At 41.6% G+C, this 23,046-nt stretch overlaps 7 protein-coding genes across 11 annotated transcripts; 3 read left to right on the top strand and 4 right to left on the bottom strand.

Moving 5' to 3' along the window:
* The first annotated feature begins 362 nt into the window (after nt 1–362).
* On the top strand, nt 363–3,043 carry LOC106317806 (histone-lysine N-methyltransferase, H3 lysine-9 specific SUVH1-like). 2 transcript variants are annotated; one of them, XM_013755578.1, is made up of 3 exons: nt 363–511; nt 680–2,703; nt 2,785–3,043. In XM_013755578.1, exon 2 carries the CDS (start codon nt 690–692, stop codon nt 2,640–2,642), a length of 1,953 nt encoding a protein of 650 aa, XP_013611032.1. In that variant the 5' UTR covers nt 363–511; nt 680–689; the 3' UTR covers nt 2,643–2,703; nt 2,785–3,043. The 2 variants fall into 2 exon arrangements, with proteins under 2 accessions (XP_013611032.1, XP_013611033.1); XM_013755579.1 differs by having other exon boundaries at nt 2,828–3,043.
* LOC106317805 (phospholipid-transporting ATPase 1) lies at nt 3,018–7,159 on the bottom strand. Its single transcript, XM_013755577.1, has 6 exons — nt 5,668–7,159; nt 4,627–5,588; nt 4,426–4,549; nt 4,116–4,335; nt 3,570–4,028; nt 3,018–3,484 (listed from the first exon to the last, which is right to left on the bottom strand). The coding sequence occupies exons 1-6, from the start codon at nt 7,157–7,159 to the stop codon at nt 3,265–3,267; spliced, it is 3,477 nt and encodes a 1,158-aa protein (XP_013611031.1). The 3' UTR covers nt 3,018–3,264.
* Nucleotides 7,160–9,423: 2,264 nt separating this feature from the next.
* On the top strand, nt 9,424–11,447 carry LOC106317784 (vacuolar protein sorting-associated protein 36). Its single transcript, XM_013755560.1, has 7 exons — nt 9,424–10,116; nt 10,209–10,506; nt 10,592–10,649; nt 10,758–10,827; nt 10,908–11,043; nt 11,120–11,204; nt 11,296–11,447. The coding sequence occupies exons 1-7, from the start codon at nt 9,502–9,504 to the stop codon at nt 11,354–11,356; spliced, it is 1,323 nt and encodes a 440-aa protein (XP_013611014.1). The 5' UTR covers nt 9,424–9,501; the 3' UTR covers nt 11,357–11,447.
* Nucleotides 11,443–12,691, bottom strand: LOC106317786. Its single transcript, XM_013755562.1, has 4 exons — nt 12,455–12,691; nt 12,185–12,278; nt 11,994–12,098; nt 11,443–11,903 (listed from the first exon to the last, which is right to left on the bottom strand). The coding sequence occupies exons 1-4, from the start codon at nt 12,634–12,636 to the stop codon at nt 11,634–11,636; spliced, it is 651 nt and encodes a 216-aa protein (XP_013611016.1). The 5' UTR covers nt 12,637–12,691; the 3' UTR covers nt 11,443–11,633.
* Nucleotides 12,692–12,812: 121 nt separating this feature from the next.
* On the top strand, nt 12,813–14,803 carry LOC106317783 (3-ketoacyl-CoA synthase 11). Of its 4 annotated transcripts, none has more exons than XM_013755558.1 (2): nt 12,813–12,935; nt 13,050–14,803. In XM_013755558.1, exon 2 carries the CDS (start codon nt 13,110–13,112, stop codon nt 14,661–14,663), a length of 1,554 nt encoding a protein of 517 aa, XP_013611012.1. In that variant the 5' UTR covers nt 12,813–12,935; nt 13,050–13,109; the 3' UTR covers nt 14,664–14,803. The 4 variants fall into 4 exon arrangements, with proteins under 4 accessions (XP_013611012.1, XP_013611009.1, XP_013611011.1 ...); XM_013755555.1 differs by having other exon boundaries at nt 13,083–14,803; XM_013755557.1 differs by having other exon boundaries at nt 13,105–14,803.
* A 543-nt stretch (nt 14,804–15,346) lies between these two features.
* Nucleotides 15,347–20,875, bottom strand: LOC106317781 (ATP-dependent RNA helicase DHX36). Its single transcript, XM_013755554.1, has 19 exons — nt 20,453–20,875; nt 20,102–20,256; nt 19,940–20,027; nt 19,629–19,862; nt 19,457–19,552; nt 19,190–19,378; nt 18,947–19,106; nt 18,720–18,850; nt 18,475–18,645; nt 18,124–18,396; nt 17,839–18,033; nt 17,462–17,665; nt 17,254–17,323; nt 17,005–17,153; nt 16,599–16,907; nt 16,460–16,519; nt 16,228–16,380; nt 16,046–16,156; nt 15,347–15,970 (listed from the first exon to the last, which is right to left on the bottom strand). The coding sequence occupies exons 1-19, from the start codon at nt 20,681–20,683 to the stop codon at nt 15,482–15,484; spliced, it is 3,468 nt and encodes a 1,155-aa protein (XP_013611008.1). The 5' UTR covers nt 20,684–20,875; the 3' UTR covers nt 15,347–15,481.
* Nucleotides 20,876–21,275: 400 nt separating this feature from the next.
* Nucleotides 21,276–22,543, bottom strand: LOC106317785 (protein RESTRICTED TEV MOVEMENT 2-like). The gene is made up of 2 exons (XM_013755561.1): nt 22,355–22,543; nt 21,276–22,285 (listed from the first exon to the last, which is right to left on the bottom strand). The coding sequence occupies exons 1-2, from the start codon at nt 22,470–22,472 to the stop codon at nt 21,369–21,371; spliced, it is 1,035 nt and encodes a 344-aa protein (XP_013611015.1). The 5' UTR covers nt 22,473–22,543; the 3' UTR covers nt 21,276–21,368.
* Nucleotides 22,544–23,046: the final 503 nt, after the last annotated feature.

Genomic DNA, 23,046 nt, shown 5'->3' on the forward strand with positions numbered 1-23,046 from the left:
AAAAAAAACTATGTCATTAGAATGGAATCTGTTCTTAATAACAAATCGGTTAATATGATTAGTAAGCTCAGCTTGGTGATTCTAAAACTAAAGAAAGAATCATTTGGACCTCAAAGACTGAGCTACAGCCATCTTTACACACGTGTGAAAAACCAAACCGGCAACCGACAAAAGCTCCAAAAAGGCGTTACATCACACAAAAAAGAAGAATGCAAGTACGCAGTACAAAACTGAAACCTGCTACGTAGGTAATCCCAGTCATATTAGATCATCGTACGGCTCAAGATCAAATGATTTTAGATCCAACGGTTTAATCTAAGCGTCTTCTTCTCCAACTGTTACACATGCGAGTGAAAAAAAATCATAGATGTTCATTAATATCAGTAATTTCTTACCAAAGCTGGAAACTTTATGCTCTAATCTGTCTCCCTCTCGCTCTTCCCCTGTCTCTCTCGTTTCGGAAACCCTAAATCTGACGGAGCATTTCGATCTCCAAGTCCCAATCTTTCAGGTTTTTTTTTTCCTCAAAGTTATAAGCTTTCTGCGATGAATGATAGGTTCTCTGGCTATAGATTAATCTGTTAAAGACTTTGGCTTTCGTAGATCTTACTGTTTGTTTTCTCCATTTGCATATTAAAAAAAATCAGTTTTTTATTAATTTGGTAAATTTTGATTGTAGTTCAGATACTATGGAAGGGAACTTCGGAAGCTACACTGACAAGACTCGAGTGTTGGATATCAAACCGTTGCGCACTCTAAGACCTGTCTTCCCAAGTGGGAACCAAGCTCCTCCTTTTGTCTGTGCACCTCCTTTCGGTCCTTTCCCTCCTGGCTTCTCTCCTTTCTATCCCTTTAGCTCCTCTCAACACACTCCAGATCTCAACCAAGCTCAGAATCCACCTCAGCATCATAACAACAACTCAGAGCCTTCGTTGGTTACTCCTCTGAGGACATTCAGGTCTCCTAACGGCGACGTGGAGCCTTCAACTGTGAAGAGAAAGATCACTAAAAAGCGTACTCCTCTCGTTTGTCCTGAGAATTTCTCGAGTGGGATCAGCGTGGTTGATAGAGAGAATGGGAACAGGAAGCTGGTGACGAGTGTGGTCATGCGGTTTGACGCGTTGAGAAGAAGGTTTTCGCAGCTGGAAGATGCTAAGGAAGCGGCCAGCGGGTCTATCAAACGCGGCGATTTGAAAGCAGGATCCACTTGTATGAGCAGAGGTGTCAGGACCAACACCAAGAAGAGGCCTGGTGTTGTTCCTGGCGTTGAGATTGGTGACGTGTTCTTCTTCAGGTTTGAGATGTGTTTGGTTGGGTTGCATTCTCCCTCGATGGCTGGGATTGACTATCTCCTCGTCAAGGGAGGGGGTGAAACAGGAGAGGAGCCTATCGCCACTAGCATTGTTTCCTCTGGTTACTACGATAATGATGAAGGTAATCCTGATGTTTTGGTTTATACCGGTCAAGGCGGTGGTAATGCTGACAAAGAGAAGCAGACCTCTGACCAGAAGCTAGAGAGAGGTAATCTCGCGTTGGAGAAGAGTTTGCTTAGGAACAGTCCGGTGAGGGTTATAAGAGGGTTGAAAGAGGCTTCTCAGAGTGCTAAGATCTATGTTTACGATGGGCTCTATGAGATCAAAGAGTCATGGGTGGAGAAAGGGAAGTTAGGACACAACACTTTCAAGTATAAGCTAGTGAGAGCTCCTGGTCAGCCTCCTGCGTTTGCTTCGTGGATTGCTATACAGAAGTGGAAAGCAGGTTTGCCTTCGAGAGAAGGGCTTATCCTCCCTGATCTCACTTCAGGTGTTGAAAGCATAGGCGTCTCGCTTGTGAATGAAGTTGATGCAGAGAATGGCCCTCCTTATTTCACCTACTCAACAACTGTGAACTACTCAGAGTCGTTTAAGCTGAGTCAGCCTTCTGTTGGATGCCATTGTAGCAATGCCTGCAAGCCAGGGAACTTGGACTGTCACTGCATAAGGAAAAACGGAGGTGACTTCCCTTACTGCGGTAATGGAGTGCTAGTTAGCCGCAAGGGTATGGTACATGAGTGCAGCCCATCCTGTCCCTGCTCGGCTTGCAAAAACAAGGTGACTCAAATGGGAGTTAAAGTGAAGCTTGAAGTTTTCAAGACGGTGAATAGAGGATGGGGCTTGCGGTCATGGGATCCCATTCGTGCCGGCTCGTTTATATGCATTTATGCAGGTGAGGCCAAGGACAAGTCGAAGGTGCAGCAAACGATGGGTGATGACGATTATACCTTTGATACAACACGTGTCTATACCCCTTTTAAATGGAACTATGAGCTTGGCTTAGCAGACGAAGATGGTTCCGAGGAGATGTCTGAAGAACCTGAACTCCCGCTGCCTCTTGTAATCAGTGCTAAGAATGCTGGGAACGTTGCCCGGTTCATGAACCACAGTTGCTCCCCTAATGTTTTCTGGCAACCGGTTAGTTATGAACACAACGGTCAGCTCTACTTGCATGTAGCCTTCTTTGCCATGTCACACATCCCTCCCATGACTGAGTTAACTTATGACTATGGTGTTACTCGACCAAGTGGAACTCAAAATGGCAATACTTTGTATGGTAAAAAGAAGTGCTTTTGCGGATCAGAGTTTTGCCGTGGCTCATTTGGTTGACAATGGCTAGAAAAGCTACCTCTAGTGAACAACTGGAGCCAGATGATTATGAATGGAACAGGTTAGTATCTCTTTCCTATTTGTTGTTTTATCTACTGAATATGCTTAAAAGATGGGACCGTTGGATTTGTTTATCGGGCAGGGATCTATTGAATGATGACTCCTTTGATCTTTCTCTTCAACAGGCATAAGACCTTTGTCTATTTCTCAGATTGTGGAAGATGTTCTCTCATGTTTTGTCTCCTGTTGGATATGTAATGTAATCTTAATAGTACTCGGATCGTTTTTAGGACAAACCTGCATCTTGTTTTCTTTTTTATGTATTTAAGTTTGTAGCTAAACTCAACTTTTGTAAGGCGCTGAACTAGGAACTGATTTAAACAAAATCAAATTTTTCGATGTTCTTTCTCTCTTTACAAAGGAAAGCTTGTGCGTATGTTACAACAAAGTGGAAAATTACAGCCAGAGATTATGTAACAACATTGTTACACTACAATCAAACAAAACCTACTCTTGAAATAGTAAAGCAGCAACCAAGGTGGGGGAAAAATGGAATATATAATTTTTGTATTTACTTCCGCTGAAGGGTATAAAGAATTTTTCATTTGGTCTTTTCTTGATATTATCTCCTTGGAGGATCACCAATCTGATTCATTTCAGTTTCCATTGTTTGGGATTCTATGAATGTCCCAAGCTTTTCAGCCTCTCTAGCAATCCGAACATCTGAAGGTCTGTAATACTCACCGAGATACTTGATAGCGAATCTAGGAAGCAGTGATGTCACAACAATGGCAAGCAAGCAGAACCAGAACATCCATGTTGAGGTCACTTCGAAAATTGCCCTGTCACAGCCATAAAAGAATAAGAACATGGAACTTAAGTGTGCTTTAACATAATGTTTTGTAGAGAGAGAGAAAGAAGTTTTACCAGTAACCAGGGAGTGTGGGTATAACATCGATGACAATAACACATATACAAGCTGCAACAATGGATCCCCATATGGCGGCGTGAGTGATCCAGTTCCATCTTATTATATCCATAGCCAAGTGAAGATTGACCACCACAACTGCAGCAATGGTCCATAGATCTCCTAGGCTTGACGTGTCGATGGTACTGCCCCAATAAGCGAAAAGAGGAATGAAGAAGATGGCTGCACTTTGCCAGATTGTGTCAAACATCATATACCAGAAGAGCGTTGTGGAATATCCCTCTCCCCTCTGGCCCACACCGTAGAGCTGAGGGTGATTGAGAAGAGTCCTCCTCCCGAGGTCTTTGTCTAGAATACCGATAATTATTGTAGGAACCGATGTGTATATGACTGAGTACAAGACACTACTCCATTCCGTGATGGCGGTTGTCAGTGTGTAGCAAGTAAACAAAACGTACCTGCGTGGATATTGGTGAGAGGGTTGGTTAGTCCCCAGGTGATTGGCTTAGAACAAAAAAGGTAGTAGTAATAAGACAGTAACTCACCAAAATAAAATTAGAACGAAAACTGCATTTCTATAGAAATTGTATAGTATCATGTAACCCATCCTTTGGTAATTCCAGTGTCCATGGACGAGCAATAGCGGAACTAAGAATCTGAACTGTCCCATTGCGAAATCTGATGCCATCACAGCTTGCCGACCTTCTTGGCCACTGATCCCTACCCCAACATCAGCCATTTGGATCATGGAGACATCATTGGCACCTGTCAAAACCAAATGGGAAGGTGAGAAATAAAACAAAAAAACCAGGTTGCTTTTTAGACAGGATCAGGCAGAAAGAGTGGAGTCATTACCATCACCAATGGCGAGAGTCATATCCGAAGTGCGGTTCTTTACAAGTGCAACGATTCCAGCTTTCTGGAAAGGAGCAACACGGCAGCAGAGTACCGCAGAGCATTTACATGCCACTTGGAAGAGCTGCATTGCAAGAACTGAGAAATTACACCACTATGAAAGACAATAATAACCAGAGTAAGCAATAGATTTTCACTTACCACATCTTCAAGATCGTTGTCGAGTACATATATGAGACTGGTACCGTCAATAATTAAAGCAACACTCTCGTCATTACTTTCAATACTGGCGTTTGCTTCTTCTAAGCTCCTCCGGCAAGAATCCAACGAGTTGCTGTTAATTACAATCTGCCTCATGCTTCTCGTCAGGAGCCTCGATGAGAAGCCAATGGATATGGCAGTTTCTTGCTTGTCACCAGTCAACACCCATACTTTGATCCCCGCGATTCTGAGAGACTCTATCGCTTCAGGGACACCACGCTGCAGTTTGTCTTCGATCGCAGTGGCTCCTACTATCCTAAGGTTAGTCTCGATGTTCCCAGCAACCTTTCTTAGCAACCCGGCTCTACCAATCAAGGCGGTGCTTGCCGCCTCGAACGAAGAATGCCATTGCTCAAACTCTGTATCGTTCAGCTTTCTCATCCCAACGACAAGAGTTCTCAAACCGTCAGAGGAGTAGGCGTGAAGCTGTTTCTTGGTCTCTTCTATGACATCGCCGTAGGATTCATCCATGACACTGAACATGGATGAGTCTGCACCTTTTACAAAGAGCTTCACTGACGTGTCCGGGCATCCCAATATCACTGACATTCTCTTTCGGTCACTATCAAACTCATGCAATCCCAAAACATTGTACCTTTGCATTTCTCCTCGGACATTAATAACTATATGACCAGAGGTTCTCTCAATGAGCAGGAAACCATAAGAAGCTGCTGCATAAACCAACGCTTGCTCATCAGGGGACTCCCCTTGATAATCTACCAGCTTTACATTGGGATCAGATGTGTTGGTAACGATTGGCACAATTGTATTGCAAGCCGCCAGTGAGAGGAAGAACTCATTCGCACGTTTTGCTTCTTTTGTTGCATAGCCGTTTTTCGTCAGTTCAAGAAGCTCAGGATCAACTCTCACTCTCATCTTTGGCTTCAATATATTTCCATCAACTGTGTCATAAAAAAGTATCAGTCAGTTAACATGAAAACATACTACTCTTAACAGCAGTTAAGAAACTAGTTTCCTTACCTTCAATGGAGTATCCACCATGTTCGCTGTCTGCAGACTTCCAGTCAGAGTAATCTACACCTCCTATGCAGGCACATTGAAACTCCATCTTGTTGTCAGTGAGAGTACCAGTCTTATCAGAGAACAAATACTTAATCTGCCCTAAATCTTCATTTATATTCAACGCCCTGCACTGGAAACTCGAATTCGAAGACTCATCATACATCTGATCATCTCGAGTCATGAAGTACGCTTGACCAATACGGACAAGCTCCATAGATATGTAGAGAGAGATGGGAATCATGATCTGGTACACGATGACCGCCATAAAGAAAGTGAAGAATATCTCCCAACCCCAGCCATAGTAGTTATGATTCTTCCCTCCTGGCCTCTCGGAGTAGTCCTTTCTCCTGTAAAACAGAATCGTGTCCAAATCATCCCTGTGCCGTCTCAACCACACAGCAGCGGTCGCAGCCGCGGTTGTACATAAAGCTATCAGAAACAAAGACAGCAGAATGATCTCTAGATTCATCCGAGTCTCCAGCCTACTCCTCTTCGACGGCGCTCCGGAGTTGTTCAGCATAGCTTTCGTCTCGCCACCAGCGTAGACAACAACACCTAAGGCCCACTCAGTGTTCTTGAGCTCACATCCTCTGAGAATAATATTAGAAGGTCCAAGAGAGAGCCTCCTTCCATCAATCTCCATGTTCGCTTGAAACCCGTATATGTTCCTGTTCGGTTTCTCACACTTGATGAACCCATTAAACGTCTCCAAATCAGCAGCCTTCTGAAGAGTCTCCTGCTTAGCGTACCTCGTCTTGAGATTCGACTCTCCATCCAAATTAGTCGTCTGCACGTACACAACCCCTGTGGGATCACTCGTAGCCAACAGCACCATGTCACAAGGAAGAGTCTGGTTAGACACAACTTTAACAACCTCCCCAACACGAATATACTTCCACTGCTTCTCCCGAAACCGCCCCTCCTCGAACACTAAAGCCAACCTATTGTTCTCAACTCTATCCGACCTATGCCTCCGAAAATCCTCGTAAGCGTCTTTGATGGCCGAGACCAAGAGGACAAAGGCCAGAGGCATGATGGACGCGCCTCTACCGAAAACCGCAAGCTGAGGGAGCTGATTCAGCACAGCTATAACTAAAAAGTACACGTAAGCGACTCTGTGGAACTGTTCGAACAAGTTCCGAGGCAAGAAGGTGAAGACAGAGTACTTCGCTGTCTTGATCGAGTTCCCAGTGAAGTCGAACCTCTCGTTGGTTCTCTCGGCGTCGTTGATGTAGACTAACCGAGCGTCTTCGTCTTTGATCTCCTTCTGAGACATGCTCAGCATCTCGGAGTCGGCTCCGGCTGATCCGTGGCGGATACGCTTCGATCCCAAATCGCCGAAAGTGACTTCTCTGAGGGAGGGGTCTTTGGACGAGAGGCTCCATCGAGAGGAGACGCCGGAGATTGAATCGTTGTGGTGGTGATGATCGATTGAGTTCCTCGAATCCATATAGAGAGGGTTTCGTGAAAAGGAGGAAGCTTTACGGATCAAATGGAGAATTCATCGAAACGAAGAGTTACCCAGAAACCCCCAGAGCTCGAATCAGCTTGAAAAATGGAACTGATCCAGCGAAATGTTGGAGCTTTTAGGTAGGGCAGATCGAGAGATTCTCAATCGGAGACGAAAAGCCCCAACCTTTATGGTATTGATCCGGCGAAATTGACCCCTGGGTAGATCCGGATCGTGGAGAATTTTGCTTTTTAGCGCGCTAAAAAATAAATGGATGAGGAGAAAGAAGAGATGACGTAAGCGGATACGAAGAAGCAGATTAAAAATGGAATAAAATGAGAAAGAGAGGAAAATGCTAATTAAATGGAGTTTTCGTGTTGGCGAAGACGAAGAAGAATGAGAAGGAGACGAATTTAAAAACGACGACTTGTGAGAGGGAGAGATCTAGAGGCGAAGAACAGGAGAAAGGTCCGAAGGGGAAGAAGAACAAGTCGCCGATGGCTGGCGACGACGTCGACCAATCTTTTATTCAATTAATTAATGTGGAAATTTTTCATTTTAGGCACAAATAAAAAACACACAGGTACGAAGAGAAAGTTGAGGAAGAAAAGCCATGTCGTGTTTGTTGGTCCAGAGTAAGCCCTTCTAGAACTAACATATGACTTTTGAGCCGCCGTACCCTACAGCAGGGGGTGGGAGTTCGGTATCCCACGGCTTGGATATTTTGGATTTTCGGATATTTCGGTATAGATGTGATTTCTGTACTTCGGATCGAATTCTGATATTTTTAGTTCGAATTCAGTTATTTCGGATCGGGTTCGGATATTTAGATTTTGAAAAAACAAAATTAAACTTTTTTTTTCAAATTTCTTGTATTTAAAAATATAACTTTCACTTAACTAATTTTTTTATTTTTAATAGATTAAATGGTTAATAGATTTGGACATAACATTTTGAAACTAAAAAGACATTAATTTGGTTATTGTTTTTAAATTTTGCATATAACATTTTGTTAATTTTTGAAATAAAAAATTTGACATGCATTTTAAGTGAGTGACAAATCATTTTCTTCGTAATTGTATGTATATCATATGAGCTTAAAATATGTGTAGTATCAATATAAATATTTTATATAAAATGAGAGATGTAAACTAGAAATATAAGGTTAATTATACATATGTTCGGTTTTTTTCGGATATCCATTCGGGTTCGGATATTACCCGTTCGGGTTCGGATATCCAATCTCTCCTAATTTAATACTCGTTCGGATATTCTGCTACTTCAGTTCGGATTTCTCGGATCGAGTTCGGGTGCCACTTCGGATATCGGGTGACTGTAGAGTCACTCTCCTCTTTTCACAAATATTTTTTTTTTTCATCCATAGAATTTTATTTTATAATTCGAATTCATTAATAGTTATCCAAATATTGAAATTTGACTTTGAATAATTCAATATTGTTGGTATATTGACACGTTTATGAATATGCAATTAATTTTAGATCTTATTTATTTTCTTTAGCTACCCTACAGTTGATTAGTATGGGTTTAAGAGTCAACAAGATGAGCAACCATCGAGTTTATTACACTAATGAACAAAACATAAATTAAATTTCTGCAAACGAATATAATGCAATGCCTAGCATGAATCTAAGATGGTCCACATCATATATTTGTTCTGAACTTGCACGTATTGTATGGTATTTTGTTTTTTTTTTGGTTTTTTGACATCATATATTGTAGGGTATATCTAATGTACTATGTATATTCACCATTGCAGTGCTTCTTTATGTTTAGTTTGGTGAATAAAACAGCCTAGAACTATGTTTAATGCATTTGGTAAGAGTTGTTATTTGAATTGGTTAATTGATAATTTTAAAACTAGTTTCAAATACGTCAAAACCAACATGTCATGCTCGGATTAGTTGTAAACATGAAATTAATTAAACAAAGAGAAAGACAACACAATGCAGCTCGTGAGTGAGTCTCACATCACATGGCCACCCCAGACCTACGTAACAACTTCCAGAAAACGATTTCCACGCTCTCATTTTTCTAGTACATATTTTGATTCTTAGAGCTATTGGGCTTTATATTGGGCTCGTTATGAAGCAACAGTCTATTGGGCTTTATATTGCCCATTAAAAAAGTTTGAATATGTTTTTTGGGCTGTGTACTGGCATTGAGATTCAATACATAAAGTCGAAAACATTAAGGACTATTATGTAATTTTAAAACAAATCAAAGCTGACTCTGCACGTGTTTGTTGTCCTAACACTAAACAAACGATCGTGGTTCGGTTCTTCTCTTCCGTTGCCGGAAAAAAGCTTTTTGATTGGTCAACCATGGCCAGCGAAAGCAGAATCGGATCCGATGGTTTGTTTAACGCCGCGGAGGTGACGACAAGCGGCAGACCGGTGCTCCGCCGCAACGAAGTCGAGTGCTTCCTCCTATCCTCCGTCGACCTAGACTCCGAAGACGATCCTCCTCGATTCGCCTCCTTGCGCTCCGGAAACCTAATCTTAACCACTCACCGTCTCATATGGATCCCTTCTTCTCAGCCAAACGCCTCTCTTCCTTCCTCCCTCCCTCTCTCCTCCATCACTCACATCTTCTCCCACAAGAAGTCAATCAAGTCCATGTTCCACTCGCCTCGGATCCGGTTCCAAGTGGACTCCGTCGTCGTTGTGACCGTCGTCTTCAGGGGGAAAGGGGATTTCGACGGGTTCTTGGCCAAGCTCTGGGAGTGCTGGAGGGGCAGAGCTTGGGAGGAAGATGAGAAGAGCGAGAGTGAGGCTTCTTCGGGGTCAGGAGCTGGAACTGTTGCGCAGGGTTTATACGGAAACGATGGAACGGTGAGGATGGTGGGGTTAGCTGGGATACTGAGGAAAGAGCAGGAGCAGTGGGAGAGTACTGATAAGAGCTTGCAGGATGCTTTTCAGGATTTGAATGCTCTTATGGTGATACAAAGTTTGAAACTTTTATTGATTATTTTGATTGGTTGTTGTTTGAATTTGAATTTTTTTTATCTCTCTTTGTTGGGGTTTAATAGAGTAAGGCTAAGGAGATGGTGAGTCTGGCGGAGAAGATGCGGCAGAAGCTTTTGTCTGCTCCTAGTAGTCAGAACGGAGGAGGTGATGATGAGGAGATGGGGTCTAAAGAAGAGATGCAGCAATGGATGTTGAGCGTTGGTATTATCTCTCCGGTTACTAAGGAATCTGCTGGGGCGTTGTACCATCAAGAGTTGTCTCGCCAGTTGGCAGATTTTGTGAGAATCCCATTAGAACAAGCTGGAGGGATGATCAGCCTTACTGATATGTATTACCACTTCAATCGTGCTAGGGGAACAGGTTGGACCGTTTCTAATATATAACGTTCTGATTCTAAGTTCTTTATTCTGTTAGCCTGTGAATCTGAAACCTTTGTTTGCATCAGAGTTGATCTCTCCAGACGATTTGTGGCAAGCTTGTAACCTCTGGGAGAAATTTGATGTGTATGTGTATCTTCTGAGTCTTTCCTCGTAGATTCTTTTTGCAAATTCATTTGAAGAAGATATAGTCTGTAGAAATATTGACTCTGGCTCATGTGTTGTGATTGGTAGTCCAGTAATGCTACGGAAGTTTGATAGCGGTGTGAAGGTCATCCAGAACAAGTCCCATAGTGACGAGGAGGTACTCTCTTAAGTCTCATGGTTTCTCAAGCTTACTGCTTTGTATCTCTCATATCTGAAGTACTTTTTCTGACCAAATAGGTTATGAGTAGAATCAGAACGCTTGTGACTAAAACCGAAACTCTAAGAACCGGAGTCACTGCTAGTGATGCAGCTTTGACACTGAAAATCGCTCCAGCCATGGCCAAGGAACATCTACTATCTGCAGAGACCAAAGGTAACAGAATCCACCTCGTAGAAACATGAGTCTGTCAGAGTTATACGATACTCATTCTCCCATTTGTTTTGATAAGGTCTGCTGAGTAGAGACATGAGCCCTGACGGGCTTCGATTCTACTTCAACCTGTTTCCAGAGATTGATCCAACTGATCTCCATTTGTAAGTCAAACAATGGTGTGTTTCCCATTGTGTTGTTGCTCGTTGAGAAACTAATAAAACCTTTGTGCTGGCGTTCATATCATTTTGGCAGGGTCAAGGGCTTTGGGACATACGGTGAATGGGTCAAAGCGACTAGTTTGTTGTCCGTATGACAGTTTTTGATGTGTACACGACAAAAAAACACAACTCATCTTAATGCATTTTTTGCATTTTGACCCAAAAATGCAAATAACTCATCTTAAATCAATTGTTTTCAAATCAAATATTGTGTTTTAAATAATTTGGAATTTGCTATTGTATTTGTAGTCATTACCCACAGTAATAAACATAGATAACTTTGAGAACAACAAATGTCATAACTTTGGGTTTCTAAATATCTCAAGCTAATTAGCAACATAGCAAGTTAACAAGTGATGAGACTGAGAACAGTTAATCAGCTTCAAGGGCTGCAATCTCGTACCTAACGTCTTCCAAATACTCGTTGATGCAAGTCACTGCGTCTTGCACTCCTCTGATTGCTTCTTTTAAAGCGTTGTCAAACTCTGCATCCGCTTCTGCTTCCTCTGTTCCTGCATCTTCTGTAATCTCATGAAGATGCACACACTCGTGCTGCATCGGTTTCTTGAACTTGCAGTTCTCGTGTGTCAGCATTCGTTCTGACGGCCTCCCTGCCTTCTTTAGCACCTGTATTGTAACCGTCTGCAAAAAAAAAAAGAGAGAGGACTAAAGTAAGAAACTTTTTCTCTCTCCAACAAGTTAATTGAACAATTGAGTAGATAGGAATGAAACCAGATGCAGTTTCTGCTTCTCTTGAGTCTGAATGTCGCTGAGCAGTTGAGCAAGATCCGATCTCCCAACGTCAGGAGTCAGAAACAGAGTTTCCATTTCGCGTACCTTGCATTATTGCCATCAAACAAAGTTGCAATCTTTAACATCATCATGAAGGTAATCAATCAAAAGAAGAAGAAAAACTCAGATACTTGTTTTGAACACTCGTTGAACTCAGCAGTAATCTCGCTGCAGAGCTTCTGATAAAGCGCTTCACCACTAGTCTCCACATACTCTGAGAACCCTCTGATTATCAAATTCCAAAAGCATAGCAAGAGATTAAGAGAATAAAAATCTAGACTTTATGAGACATCTCTTCCTCGACAACACTATCAGTTAACTCCAACATCTCTCATTAACAATCACCGAGTGATTGAATCACAAACAGTAACTAATAGCAATAAACAATCCAAAGATCGAACCTTTTGAGTTTAGCGTAGGCCTGTGCTCGACGCTCCTGAATCTCAAGCAGTCTCCGAAGCAAAACCAGAGTTCGAGACGAACCAACCGTGGAGCTGGTAGACCCGCCGCATTCGATTTCCATTTCTCCGGCGAGTGAGGAGTCTCTGATGGAAACCTTCTTCTGAAAATCTTCAGCACTCATCCTCCTCCGATCTTTCTTTCTCTCTTTCAACTTCTCAAAACAGAGACAAATGGAAACCGAGTCGAACCGTTAAATTTAATCTCTTTCATACCGAGTCCGGTTATTAACTTATTGAAAACCGGTTTGACTTTTATTTTTAAATGATTGGCTTTACAGTTCCGACCAATCTGGTGGTCTGCGTTTTCAAAAGTAGTAGCCTTTGAATGAGATTCCCTGTAATAATATTCTTTTCTCGTATAATTATTCTCTCCCTCTCCTCGTTTTCTCCGTGAGCGGCGACAAGAGTTCTGAATCTTCAGGTTTGTCTCTGTTTCTATAATCTGATATTTGATCGGTCGTTGAATATGAATCGAAGTCACGTGACTTTACTCCTTGTCAATACATTCTGAGTCCGATCTTGTTTACGTGTTTAGTTAATTGACGTGAAAAGTGTAAATCTTTAATAGATCTCTGTATCGTTTTTGAAAGAAGCAATGTCTGCGGAGGAGAAGAGAAGACCATTGATGATGGGAGGAAGAGACTCATCATCATCACCCGACCGGAACCTCCCAGATTTCAAAAAATCCGTGAAGCTCAAGTACGTCAACCTAGGCTACCACTACCTCATCACGCACGGCATGTACCTCCTCCTCTCCCCTCTCCTCCTCCTCATCGCCGCTCAGCTCTCCACCTTCTCCCGCACCGACCTCGCCACCCTCTGGGACCATCTCCAGTACAATCTCATCTCCGTGATCCTCTGCTCCACCCTCCTCGTGTTCATTACGACCATCTACGTCATGACTCGTCCCCGTCCGGTTTACTTGGTCGACTTCTCGTGCTATAAACCCGACGACGCTCGCAAATGCACTAAAAAAATCTTCATGGAGCGGTCGAAGCTCACTGGATCCTTCACCGAGGAGAATCTCGAGTTCCAGAGGAAGATTCTCCAGCGCTCGGGGCTTGGGGAGTCTACTTACTTGCCTGAGGCTGTCCTTAACGTCCCTCCGAATCCGTGTATGGCGGAAGCTAGGAAGGAAGCTGAGGCTGTGATGTTTGGAGCTATCGACGAGCTTCTTGATAAGACGAATGTGAATCCTAAGGATATTGGGATCTTGATTGTTAACTGCAGCCTTTTTAACCCGACGCCTTCTTTGTCTGCTATGATTGTGAATCACTATAAGCTCCGTGGGAATATACTCAGCTACAACTTGGGAGGAATGGGATGCAGCGCGGGGTTGATATCGATAGATCTCGCTAAACACCTTCTCAACTCTATCCCCAACACTTATGCTATGGTGATAAGCATGGAGAATATCACTTTGAACTGGTACTTTGGTAACGACAGGTCGAAGCTTGTTTCTAATTGTTTGTTTAGAATGGGAGGTGCGGCGGTTCTCCTCTCGAATAAAAGATGGGACAGGAGGAGGTCGAAGTACGAGCTTGTTGATACTGTCAGGACGCACAAGGGAGCTGATGATAAATGCTTCGGCTGCGTGACTCAAGAAGAGGATTCCGCGAGCAAGATCGGCGTGACGCTGTCCAAAGATCTAATGGCTGTTGCGGGAGATGCGTTAAAGACGAACATCACGACGCTAGGACCGCTGGTTCTGCCGACGTCCGAGCAGCTTCTGTTCTTTGCGACGTTAGTGGGGAGGAAGCTCTTCAAGATGAAGATCAAGCCGTACATCCCGGACTTCAAGCTAGCGTTTGAGCATTTCTGCATCCACGCGGGAGGGAGAGCTGTTCTCGATGAGCTGGAGAAGAACTTGAAGCTGACTGATTGGCACATGGAGCCCTCGAGGATGACGCTCTACCGTTTTGGTAACACGTCGAGTAGCTCGTTGTGGTATGAGTTAGCGTATAGTGAGGCTAAGGGAAGGATCAAGAAAGGTGATAGAATCTGGCAGATTGCTTTTGGTTCGGGGTTTAAGTGCAACAGCTCGGTTTGGAGAGCGGTTAGGTCTGTGAATCCTAAAAAGGAGAAGAACCCGTGGATGGATGAGATCCATGAGTTCCCAGTTGATGTCCCAACGCATGCAACAATCTAGAAACTACTCAGCAAACATTTGTCTATTGTTCAGAAGAGACCTCTCTTGTTTATGTTTTTGTTTTGTTTCCATGTTCTCTTGAGCTTTCTATCTTTTGAGATTCTGTTTCTCTTCCTAATGAGCTTAGCCTGTTTTTGACTGGTTGACAAATTCACCAACCTTGAAAACATTATTTCCTCCTTTTTGGGTTAAAAATAAATTTCAGATAAAAGAACGATTGGAATGAGCTTTATGTTTTTGGCTGTAAAATTTAAACCATATATTTGATGTAGATTATTTTGCTGTAACTTTGTAAATCACTATCTTTTGCTCTGGAAATAAAGCTTTACATGCATATTTTAGCATATTTTAATTTTATAAAACTTTTTTTGTTATGAGTTTTTAAGAAAATAAAAGCTCGATTGGTTGATATATATGGTTTTACACTAAATTTTGGTTGTAGAAGTTAAGCAGTACATATATTTGATGTAGATTATTTTAATGTAACTTTACTATCTTTTTGCTCTCGAAATAAAGTTCTACGTACATATTTTAATTTTATAGAAATTTTTTTTACCGTCAGTTTTTAAGAAAATAAAAACTCGATTGGTTGACATATATGGCTGTAGACTAAATTTTAGCTCTCTAGAACATTTACGGCCGCCACCGACCACTCCCGAATCTTTAACAATTTTGCAAATAAACTTGTATTCTCCTCTAAATGACTATAATTTTCTTATAAATTATGATTAAAGTTGTGTATTGTATCTATCTGCTTTGGTTTGTAAAGATCTTTTAGAGCAAAACATACACAAGACACAGAGAGGTTTCAAGTTCAACTACTTGCCTTTGGACCGCCTGCGCCGTTTTCCACCAAGGAGTTTAAGCATGTTATCAGTAACATCAGGTGGAGAATCCGCGTCTCCACTGTACTGGTCAGTACTATTATCAGAGGTATGAGTCAACCAAGCCAAGGCCTCAACAGCTGCATCTTTCTCAGCGAGCGTTTTGTTCCTCTGAGGCTTCCCAACGAACTGCATCCCTTTAAACTCCACAAGCGCTCTAAACTCGTTTGTCTTCAGATGTTTGGTCTTGTACTTTGGAGGCGAGTGTCCAGCTCTCATTAAAAGCGTCTGAAGGAGACTCTTCGGGTTTGTCCCGTCTTTGGAGAGTTTGTTGTTCTCTCCTGCTAATTGCGGTTGGCTTGCCCTCTTTGTGTCACGGCCGAATACGAATCTCCCTTCGCATTGGTCTCCAGCTACGAGCTCTTGGACTGCAAGCATCAGGTACTTGCCTTCTTTGTGGATGTCCACGCTTGGATCTTCAAGCTGCATATTAAGAAAATACTAAGGTGTTAAGTTCACGCTTTCTTTCATTTTAAAGTTGAATAAAAACAAACTCGCCTTCTTCTGAAGAAGCTTGTTGAGTTCTTCCTTCAGCTTCACGTAGGAGTCTGCCAAATTTGGATCCATGAAGAAGTCAATGTACCCGTCAAGCATTTTTAGATGTCCCACCTGGAAACAACACATGATGAGTTCAATGACTTATGTAAGAGGTTTAAAGAGATGAAAATGAGAGAAATCACCTGTACTCCGGTGCTCAGTGAACCACCAAAAAGGATCAAACTGGAATCAGGGACACCTGTGGAGTCTCTTATGAGCACTGCATTGACTTTTACTTTCTCTCCAAAGACTAGCCAAGGGTATGGAATCGTCGGGAACCTCGAATTAACAGAGTTCTAAAAACATATAAACAGTAAACGAACCATTTAAATAAACAATGGCCGTAACAAGAAACTCAAGATTCAAGAAACTCACCGCGTATAGTGATACTTGGCCATCATCCATCGTCTTGAACGACATGGAAGTCTCTCTGTGCTGCACAAAGAACAACACGGTAATTTCACTAAATCCTATAACATAAGCAAGGAGAGACATGGTTACTTAAAGACTGTACCACAACAGATGCTATCCCGGGGAATAAGCCAGAGCAAATGACAGCGCGAACAAGAGACTGATTGTGACTTAGCTTGTTGTTGAGAGCTGAGTCATCGTGTACTAAGCCAGCTTCTTTCAGGATATAGTTGAACTGCTTCCTCAGAGAATGTATCGCCTGAAGCGTCTGAGCTGATAGAAAGTTCCTCCAACAGTACTCGTAAGCCGATCCTTCTCTTTCAGCGTTTTTCCACCCTTCGAAGGCGCGAACGAGTGCCATATGGTCACTGTAGTCTTTCGCTGAGAATCTCAACTTGGCTGATAAAGCTAACTAAAATAAAACAAGGAATCATCAGATCATCAACCAATCAGTACATTCATGATAAGAAAAGAAAAAAGAACTTTCATCCATGAAACTTTATACTTACGTCCTTTTTTTCTTGAGGTAGAAGGAAAGGATCTCTGACACTGAGCCCTGATACAATTGTCAGGATAGGATCAAAGCAGTGGAAGATGGCACCCATTATGAGCATTTTCCCCAGCTTGGGATCAACTGGGAGAATCGACAAGAGTTTCCCTAGTTGGAGCAAATCAAAAAGAAAGCAACCAGGAAAGTCAAGTCATGATAGATGGATCAGAAAAGGTTAAGACATGTGGACATGACTTAGAGCACAAACCAAGATCCGTCAGATTTTCCTTCTCATCCAGTGCTCCGATCATTTTCAGGAATCCAATAGCATTTTGAACCTGTCAGAAAATTTACAGTTATTTGGACTAATCTTGATCCATAAAGAGTCATATCTTCTATGTGCAACGATTCTAAAAATTGTCACTAGTAACAATACAACTGGCGAGATCCAGAAAGGGCATTTATATGTCACGTACGGTCAAAGGTTCTGGAGCCTGAAGTGCAGCTGACAAGAACCCTGCAATGCTTTCAACCTGAAGACTTTTAATTTGCAGGCAGAGAGAATTTAAAGGAGTCCTCAGAAGTTCAGGAAGTTGATACTCCGAAAAAGCTTCATACACGCATTTGGGGTACAGGTGATAGCATTCTCCCGGAAGCAGACGACCAGCTCTACCCCTTCGCTGAAGACCAAACAGGGGGAAACGTTGGGCATATCAAATGAGTGGAAGCTTTAGAGCTATGACAAAAATGTACCAGAAAGAAATGTTTCTGAACTTTCGACAGTAGTGATCATGTAATGAAATCATTTGAAAGAGTAAATGTTGTGAAGCAAGTTTAAGAACTATGAATTAACCTGTCGAGCAGAAGCTTGAGATATCCATGAGGGTAGCAAACAAGGTGTATTGTTCAAAGCATCATAGGTGGTCTCTTTTGCCTTTCCGCAGTCAACCACAAAAACTACATCGTTTATTGTAATACTAGCTTCTGCCATGTTTGTAGCAAGTACAATTTTGCGAATATTAGGAGGTGCTCTCTCGAAAATGAGTCTCTACAGAAACATCAAAACAACATAGGAATCACGAATCAGAGGGCTCAAATTGAAAGCAATCAAATTGACACATGAGCAGATAAAATTTACCTGTTCAGCAGTTGCCATTGAACCGTGGCACATCAACAGCAAGACCCTATTGGGATCACCGAGGAGAGGATGTGCTTTGATTTGGTCCCTCAGGGAGCTAATATCATCCCATCCTGTCAAAAACACTAGTACAGCTCCTGGACGTTCTTTGCGGCATATGTGACAGAGAACGGCCTCAATAAGATTAAATCCTACGCAATCAGGCATCCAAGACGAGAGCGAATCACGAGTCCTAGAGCTATAGCTTTCAAAAGTTGACTTGCTAAGAGCTTCCTGCAATTTTGAAAAATAAAAGATTGGCGAATACAGCCTATGTAAGATTTGGTCTGCTCGTCAAATTTAGCCAAGTACCTCAACAAGAGAAGTGATCTGGTTTTTCCTTTTGCGTGGCATCAACTGCTTCTGCGTTTTCCAAGTCTTTTCTTGGCCATAATCATCTACTTGGTTGAAAGAGGTCAACTTATATCCCGTCATTTCGAGTACATCCTCCAGAAAATGTGCCTTCACTGGATGTGTGAAGCCCTGAAAAGAAACTGTAAGTTCAGGCTCTATCCAGAGCGTCAAGACTAAGGTGAGGAAGAGGAGAAGTTGTTAACTGGAATGTGAATTGTAGGTGCTCCTCCAAAATAGTTAGAGAAGAGTTCAGCATTCAAAGTGGCACTCATGAGAACCAATCTCAGATCCGGACGCCGTGGAAGAAGCTCCTTCAACACTATTATCAAGAAATCTGCAACCATGGAAGCGAGAGACTTGAACAATTGTGAGACTCAACTCACAGAAACTTGAAACATATATTCGATATATATATATATAGAGTATGTACCTTCGTTCATTCCCCTTTCGTGAATCTCATCAACGAAAACATGTGTTATGCCATTCAAATTGCGATCACTAAGCAGTCGTCTGAGTAGAATACCACTTGTACAAAACAGAAGTTGAGTATTCTTCCCTCTCATTCCTTCTAGACGAACTTTAAACCCAACCTATCAAAAAATTACATGTTCGGTATGAAATCAAGAATAAACAACCTATAAATTGATGTCCATAGTTAAGCATCTTGGCTTACCGTTTCACCAAGAGGTTCTCCTCTCTCAGCTGACACTCTTTCTGCAACTGCCATGGCAGATATCCTCCGAGGTTGTGTGCAAATGATGTTGCAGAACGCTCCTCGACCAGACTCTATCTCCGATTCCAAAATGTACTGTGGCAGTTGAGTTGTCTTACCACACCCAGTCTCCCCAGATACCACTATTACCTGTCATGATTCATGCAGACAGTAAGAGCTACATTCATTTTAGCAGCAATGCAAAGGCTATCATCTCTAGAAGTTCACCTGGTTCCGAGCAATAGCTTGAAGAAGTCTTTCCTTGTCCTTGAATGAAGGCAAAGATTTTCGGAATCCCAGCATTGTACGCCCCTCAGGTGATTCCTATTATTCAACCAAACGTATTTTAATGTGATGAGATACGAGGGACATAGGTAAAGATGATGATTCAGTAATATACCTGCCAGGCTCTCTGCATATTGCGCATCCGCATACTCCTCCTCTGAAGCACCTTCTCCATTACAGAACCATCTAGAAACGCATCAGAACTTTCATCAGGAAGCTCTTCAGTCTGCTTAGGAGGATGAGAATCAGCTTCACTTTCATTAGCCTTTCCTGAGTTCAGCTGCTGTCTATCAAGGTGTTCCTGGAGTAGCCCCTCTACCCTTCTCTGCAAACTCAAAGGAAGTACCACCTGCACAATGACATGCACCACAACTTCAGCAGCAGATCAAAACTACAAAAAAAAAGAAGTAACAACCAAATCTGTACCTCCCGTTGTGGACGCTTATCATCCAAATCTGGCCTGTAGTTGGGAAGAGGAACCTTGCTTGCAACAACCACTTTTCCATAGATCTCACTTTTCCAAAGAAACAAGGGTTTAGATCAGCACATAGTAGATGAAAAGTAATAGACAACATCTGTTTTGTATACCTGTAGAGTCCCATTCTCTTGGCAAGATTTGAGATCTGCTCATAATCCCTTCGGTCTCTTTTGTCTCTAGAAACAATCTCTCGTTCGCTATCATTAGCCAGCAGAATCCCTAACTTCCATTTCCACTCATCAACATTGGCCACAGAAGATGAAGCCTATAAAATTCAAAGAGTTAAAAAAAAAAGATTAAACAGAAACTAATCAAGATCTCTGATTTGCGTTAGTCATTCATCCTAACAAACACTTAAAGTTCCCATTTTGATCTGAACAAGAAACAGAACAATCATAACTGTCTGAACCAAAATGTCTAAAAAGCTCGAACCTTTTCATTATTAATCTAAACACACGAACCTTATGTTCCTCGAATTCACACTCGTACTCATCATCAGAGAACTGTTCCGCAGTGTACCCGATGAAACGACGACGTATCTGGCCGTAGGACAAACCCGTGACAACATCGCCACTAGAGATCGGAGCACCAACGATATAAGACCTGCATAAAGATGGGTTTCTCGGTAGAGAGCGAGTGGGGAGCTTGGTGGCCTGCCACAGGAAGAAGCTTATTCGTTTGGTGAAACGCATTCTAGAAATCGAATTGGACGATGAGGCATCTCGCCGTCTTCAATTCGCTTGCTTTTCAGGCAAAAGGAGGTTACTTTCTGCTTGGCTTAGTTCTCAACTCAAATGGGTTCTTCTCTCCCAGACAGAGATTGTTGGGTCTCTCTCACTTCGGATCTCTAGTTTCTATGGGTTTAGGGTTTATGGACTTTGTGTTCTTCTCTGTCTTATCGAGTTTTTTTTTATTATTATTATTTTTGTTTCACAGAAAAATATAGAATTATCACATACTATATCAACTATTGGTTCTAAAATTTAGGAATGATTAGAAAAATTAATCTCTGCCTAATCAAAAAAAAAAAAATTATACCAGTATTTATATTCTAAATAAATTATATAAATAATACTAATTTAGTTTTTTTTTTTGGCAACCTCTAATTTAGTTATATTGCAAAAAATAGTATTTTTTTTTGTTATTTCATAATTAATCACTTATCAGGTTATCATACACCACTATCTCATTTTCTCAAAAACCATATGGAAGCACATTTAAATCAACACCATAAATATTGTATATTTTTGAATCTGCTTTTCTGCTAATGTATATGTTATAAATATGGCATCATCAAACTTTATTAGATTTTTGGAATATCACATTTTACAAAGTATAAGAGCTTTATACACAACTTCGTTTAAGACCATATCATTCTCATTCTGGTCTGTAAGAAACGTAAGCTCCTAGGGCAAAGATAACAAAGGCAGACACTCCTACATCCATCATCAACTTCTTCTCTTCACTTGTTATTTCTCTTCCCCTTATTTTCTCCATTATTCCTTTTCCTGTTTTATTTTCTTCCAGAACCGAGTAACTTAGTTTTTCTTTCATCTTCTCTTTTCTTACAAATTCATCCATAGATTTCTTATCCTGGATCTTCTTCTCTAGTGCAGCTTCTTCCAACAGCTTCTCTTTTGATATAGCTGCTTTTTGAAGCCTTTTTGCCTCAGCCATCTCTTTTGCTTTTGCTTCTTCTTGCAACCTCCTTGCCTCGGCCTTCTCTTTTGCTATAACTTCTTCTTGAAGCCTCCTTGCCTCTACCATCTCTCTTGCTTTTGCTTCTTCTTGCAACCTCCTTGCCTCAGCCTTCTCTTTTGCTATTGCTTCTTCTTGCATCCTCTTTGTCCCAGCCTTCTCTTTTGCTACAGCTTCTTCTTGCAGCTTCTTTGCCTCAGCCATCTCTTTTGCTTTAGCTTCTTCTTGAAGCTTCCTAAGTATTCCCTCTTTCTCTTCCAAAAGCTTCTTCTTCTTCTTCTCAGCCTCTGCTTCCTTCTCTTTCCTAGTAGATTCCTCCAACAACCTCTTCTCCTCTAGCTTCTCCACCTTATCAGCCATAGTTTTAGAAGTTTCTGGAAGATTAGGCATCTTTGTAATCGTCTCCTTAGGCATGGTGATTGTTAACGTGTTGTTATTGAAGCTCCCATGGATCTTATTTGCTAGACAATTCTGAGGAACAGTGAACACTTTGTTGAAACGGCTCCATTTCCGACCAGCCAGGGGACGTTCTCCGGTGACTCTTATCATCGTTGAGGCGTGCACATACATTACCTTTATTTGCTCCTTTGTAAAACCTTAAAAAAACAATTCACATCAGAACCATTACAACTAGTTAAATATATGTAGTTATTTTGTATACCAACCTGGAAGATCAATGGTGAATAGAATGGCTTCAGGTTGGTCTTTCCAATCAGATTTAGGGACAAAATCTTTATACTGAACCTCTAGGCCTGTTCCTCTTGGTTGCTGTCTTGCTGCCATTAATTAACTTTCTGAATTGGTTGTTTTGTCTGAGAGCTTTGAGAATATCCATCGGGGTTTATTCCTCTGCATTTAAATAAGACCTCAATCTCTACAATACTTGGCCATTTTCTCATGCATTATGCAGTTGATATTACCTAGTTTTGAGGCCATGTCTTCATCCAAAATCTCTTCTTTCGTCTCAGGTCATCCATCATTTGTTCTCTTACAATTACAAAGAAAGCATAATATGTTTACAAGTTTATATCTTGTGTTCCCCAATAACGCCAGTTAAGGAAATGTCCCATTAGCGTTCACTACGTTCAATATAAAGAGTTTTTAAAGCAGAGAATTGTCCTTACTCTCGAGTTTAAATAGAAGAACTTATATGTTCCAGGTTGCAATAACACCCATAACATGATACATTGATTGATTTGTGACTAAAAAAATTAAGCATGGTTAGAGAAATTGAGATATGCATTAGGACGAGCAAAGACTTAAAACACACAAAACAAGAGTAGTTTCAACAGAAAAATACAATTTGAACGTTTAGATATTCATTAATGGAAATTCATCATACTAAATTTAGTCACAG

Source organism: Brassica oleracea, chromosome C9 (genome assembly GCF_000695525.1).
Source record: "Brassica oleracea var. oleracea cultivar TO1000 chromosome C9, BOL, whole genome shotgun sequence".
Taxonomy (NCBI): Eukaryota; Viridiplantae; Streptophyta; class Magnoliopsida; order Brassicales; family Brassicaceae; genus Brassica; species Brassica oleracea.

Bases quoted from the DNA above. Each gene is read 5' to 3' on its own strand.
- LOC106317806 (XM_013755578.1), top strand. From the start codon at position 690: ATGGAAGGGAACTTCGGAAGCTACACTGACAAGACTCGAGTGTTGGAT.
- LOC106317805 (XM_013755577.1), bottom strand. From the start codon at position 7,159: ATGGATTCGAGGAACTCAATCGATCATCACCACCACAACGATTCAATC. The intron at 4,336-4,425 runs GTAATGACTCCA...TGGTTTTGACAG, and splicing joins GACTCTCGCCATTGGTGATG to GTGCCAATGATGTCTCCATG. The intron at 4,029-4,115 runs GTGAGTTACTGT...ATATCCACGCAG, and splicing joins TTCGTTCTAATTTTATTTTG to GTACGTTTTGTTTACTTGCT.
- LOC106317784 (XM_013755560.1), top strand. From the start codon at position 9,502: ATGGCCAGCGAAAGCAGAATCGGATCCGATGGTTTGTTTAACGCCGCG. The intron at 10,117-10,208 runs GTGATACAAAGT...GGGGTTTAATAG, and splicing joins AGGATTTGAATGCTCTTATG to AGTAAGGCTAAGGAGATGGT. The intron at 11,044-11,119 runs GTAACAGAATCC...TGTTTTGATAAG, and splicing joins ACTATCTGCAGAGACCAAAG to GTCTGCTGAGTAGAGACATG.
- LOC106317786 (XM_013755562.1), bottom strand. From the start codon at position 12,636: ATGAGTGCTGAAGATTTTCAGAAGAAGGTTTCCATCAGAGACTCCTCA. The intron at 12,279-12,454 runs GTTCGATCTTTG...TTTGATAATCAG, and splicing joins GCCTACGCTAAACTCAAAAG to AGGGTTCTCAGAGTATGTGG. The intron at 12,099-12,184 runs GTATCTGAGTTT...CAATAATGCAAG, and splicing joins TCAACGAGTGTTCAAAACAA to GTACGCGAAATGGAAACTCT.
- LOC106317783 (XM_013755558.1), top strand. From the start codon at position 13,110: ATGTCTGCGGAGGAGAAGAGAAGACCATTGATGATGGGAGGAAGAGAC.
- LOC106317781 (XM_013755554.1), bottom strand. From the start codon at position 20,683: ATGCGTTTCACCAAACGAATAAGCTTCTTCCTGTGGCAGGCCACCAAG. The intron at 19,379-19,456 runs GTGAACTTCTAG...GAATCATGACAG, and splicing joins AAGCTATTGCTCGGAACCAG to GTAATAGTGGTATCTGGGGA. The intron at 16,908-17,004 runs GTAAGTATAAAG...GTTTTATTTTAG, and splicing joins TACCTCAAGAAAAAAAGGAC to TTAGCTTTATCAGCCAAGTT.
- LOC106317785 (XM_013755561.1), bottom strand. From the start codon at position 22,472: ATGGCAGCAAGACAGCAACCAAGAGGAACAGGCCTAGAGGTTCAGTAT. The intron at 22,286-22,354 runs GTTGGTATACAA...TGTTTTTTTAAG, and splicing joins ATTCACCATTGATCTTCCAG to GTTTTACAAAGGAGCAAATA.